General features: G+C 44.2%; 1 protein-coding gene across 1 annotated transcript in view; it reads left to right on the top strand.

Annotated features, from left to right (window-relative positions):
- Nucleotides 1-2,500, top strand: part of scml4 (Scm polycomb group protein like 4) — a gene marked incomplete at its 5' end in the record, with an annotated part of 18,393 nt that overhangs the window by 14,651 nt on the left and 1,242 nt on the right. Inside the window, 2 exons of the mRNA XM_083688634.1 lie at nucleotides 21-166; nucleotides 582-2,500. The exon at nucleotides 582-2,500 is cut by the window's right edge and continues 1,242 nt beyond it. Of these exons, the coding sequence (XP_083544760.1) occupies nucleotides 21-166; nucleotides 582-707 (272 nt within the window). The 3' untranslated portion in view covers nucleotides 708-2,500. The remainder of the gene's footprint in view (nucleotides 1-20; nucleotides 167-581) is intronic.

Here is a 2,500-nt window from a genome sequence, read left to right as displayed (position 1 = left end):
GCCCCCTTCCTACCCCCCAGCCTACAGCCCTCCTCCGGACAGCGGGGACTGTAAGCGGCCCCCCAGTAAGGACCCCTCCAGCTGGGGCGTGGAGGAGGTCGTGCGGTTCATCAAGGACGCCGACCCCAACGCCCTCGGACCCCATGCCGATGCCTTCAGGAAACACGTGAGTGACACGGCATGGTAGTGGTCATGGTAACGGAGTAACACAAAGCTACAGTGCCCTCCTCCGGGAAGTATTGGAAAGAAGAAGCATTTTGTCTTCTTTTAGCTCTATACTCCAACAGTTTGGATTTGAAATCAAACAGTCACTATGGGGTCAAAGTAGAGTTTCTCAGCTTTAATTTTTAATTTTTATTATTATTATTATTTATTTTTTTAAATGCTTCCTCTTTCCAATACTTATGGAGGGCTTTGATACCATGTGTTTGATACCATTCCTCATTCTATTCCATGCATTACAATGAGCCCGTCCTCTGATTTCTACCTCCACCAGCCTCATCTGGTTCACATAACATCCATATGGCATCACTATTGTATTGTCTTCTACCTGTCTGATGTGTTTGCGTTGTTTTTTTCAGGAGATTGATGGCTACGCGTTGCTCCTGCTGAAGAGCGACATGATGATGAAGTATTTGGGACTGAAGCTGGGCCCTGCGCTCAAGCTGTGCTACCACATCGACAGGCTCAAACAGAACCGCTTCTGAACCACTTCTGATCCACTTTGACGCGTTCAAACAGAAACCGCTTCTGAACCACTTTGACGCGTTCAAACAGAAACGCCTCTGAACCACTTCTGATCCACTTTGACGCGTTCAAACAGAAATGCCTCTGAACCACTTCTGATTCACTTTGACGCGTTCAAACAGAAACTGCTTCTGAACCACTTCTGATCGACAGACTCAAAAAGAACCACATCTGATCCACATTGACTCAAACCGGATCTGATCCACTTCTGGTCCACACTGACCGGCTCAAACAAAGCTAGTTTTTGATCCAACCCCCGTCATTTATGTATTATTATTTTTTTTTTTAATTAACTGAGATATTGAGATATCTTTGTAATTGCAAATAGTTCAGCGACACACAAGGCGACTATTGTGGAACATGGTCCTCTGTGGCTCAGTTGGTAGAGCATGGTGCTAACAATGCTTAGGTTGTTTGTACGATTCCCGCTGGGACCGTATATACTGAAAAATGTATGCACTCACAGCAATGGAAGTCGCTTTGGATAGAAGCGTCAACTAAAAGGCATATATATATATGACCATGTATGACCATCCCTGTGACCACGTACAACCGCTAACTGTTTTCCTGACCGTGTTGGTCCACTCATCTGAAGACCCACTGTAGTCACATGACAACCAAACACCCACTCATCAGCCACACATTTGACTCTACCGCATCTCAAACGCACAAACGCAATAACACAGTCGTCAACCAATCACAGCTAACAACCCAAGGTGCTCAACCAATCGCAGTACTACTACAACTACGGCTTGACCAACGGTGCTCTGACTGAAACTACACTGCCACAACAACAGCGTAACTGGTTTATGATGTAATGGGTTGACACCACGTGTCGCTAAGGTGAATCTTAGCGACATGTGAGGACAACACTTTTCAAGTACTGTACTGTCTCTTCTCTCCTTCCCTCCTTGAAGTAATCAGTCATCTGACACGACTGGATTGCTCAACGCCGGGATGTAGAAACCTCACTTTCTCTTATCCAGTCCCATTCTATCAGTGATTAGCGATTAGTGGGAAGGAAGGAAGGAACTAGAGAATTCTTGAAAACAAAACTTGGGTGTCCTTTGCCAGATGGCATGTACAGGACCTCCCGTCTGAAACGGACTTCTTGACTGAAACTGACTATGACTACTGTCTCCATAGCTGTTGTACATGTACATGCCTTTAGAGTATTCATGAAATCTCCTGTACAGTCCTGCACTTCTGGGCCTAAAAGCGGAGGTGATATGCCATATGATCAATGAGGAAAGACATTTCGATCACATCTTTTCGATACCCCACAAAGCGATGGATTGTGTCGGTGATAAAATGGATACCACACCTTCACTCACAATACACCTCTACATACAATTGCAGCGAGGATAATCTTAGATGACACACCGACACATACAGTACCAGTCAAAAGTTTGGACACACCTTCTCATTCAATGGTTTTTCTTTATTTTTTATTATTTTCTACATTGTAGATCAATGTTGAAGACATCAAAACTATGAAGGAACACATATGGAATTATGTAGTAAACGAAAAAGTGTTAAACAAACCAGAATATGTTTTATATTTTAGATTCTTCAAAGTAGCCACCTTTTGCTTTGATGACAGCTTTGCACACCCTTGGCAAGGTGTGTCCAAACTTTTACTGTACAGTAAGTCATTTCCTGGCTCATCCCACCCTAAGTATAGATGGGGGAGGGTGGTAAGAAGGAAGATCAGCCAAGCCAACCACCCCAACTCCCATTGGTTTCAAACAAA

The sequence above is a fragment of the Argentina silus genome (assembly GCF_951799395.1).
Source record: "Argentina silus genome assembly, chromosome: 17".
NCBI lineage: Eukaryota > Metazoa > Chordata > Actinopteri > Argentiniformes > Argentinidae > Argentina > Argentina silus.
This window is presented reverse-complemented; position numbering and strand designations above follow the sequence as displayed.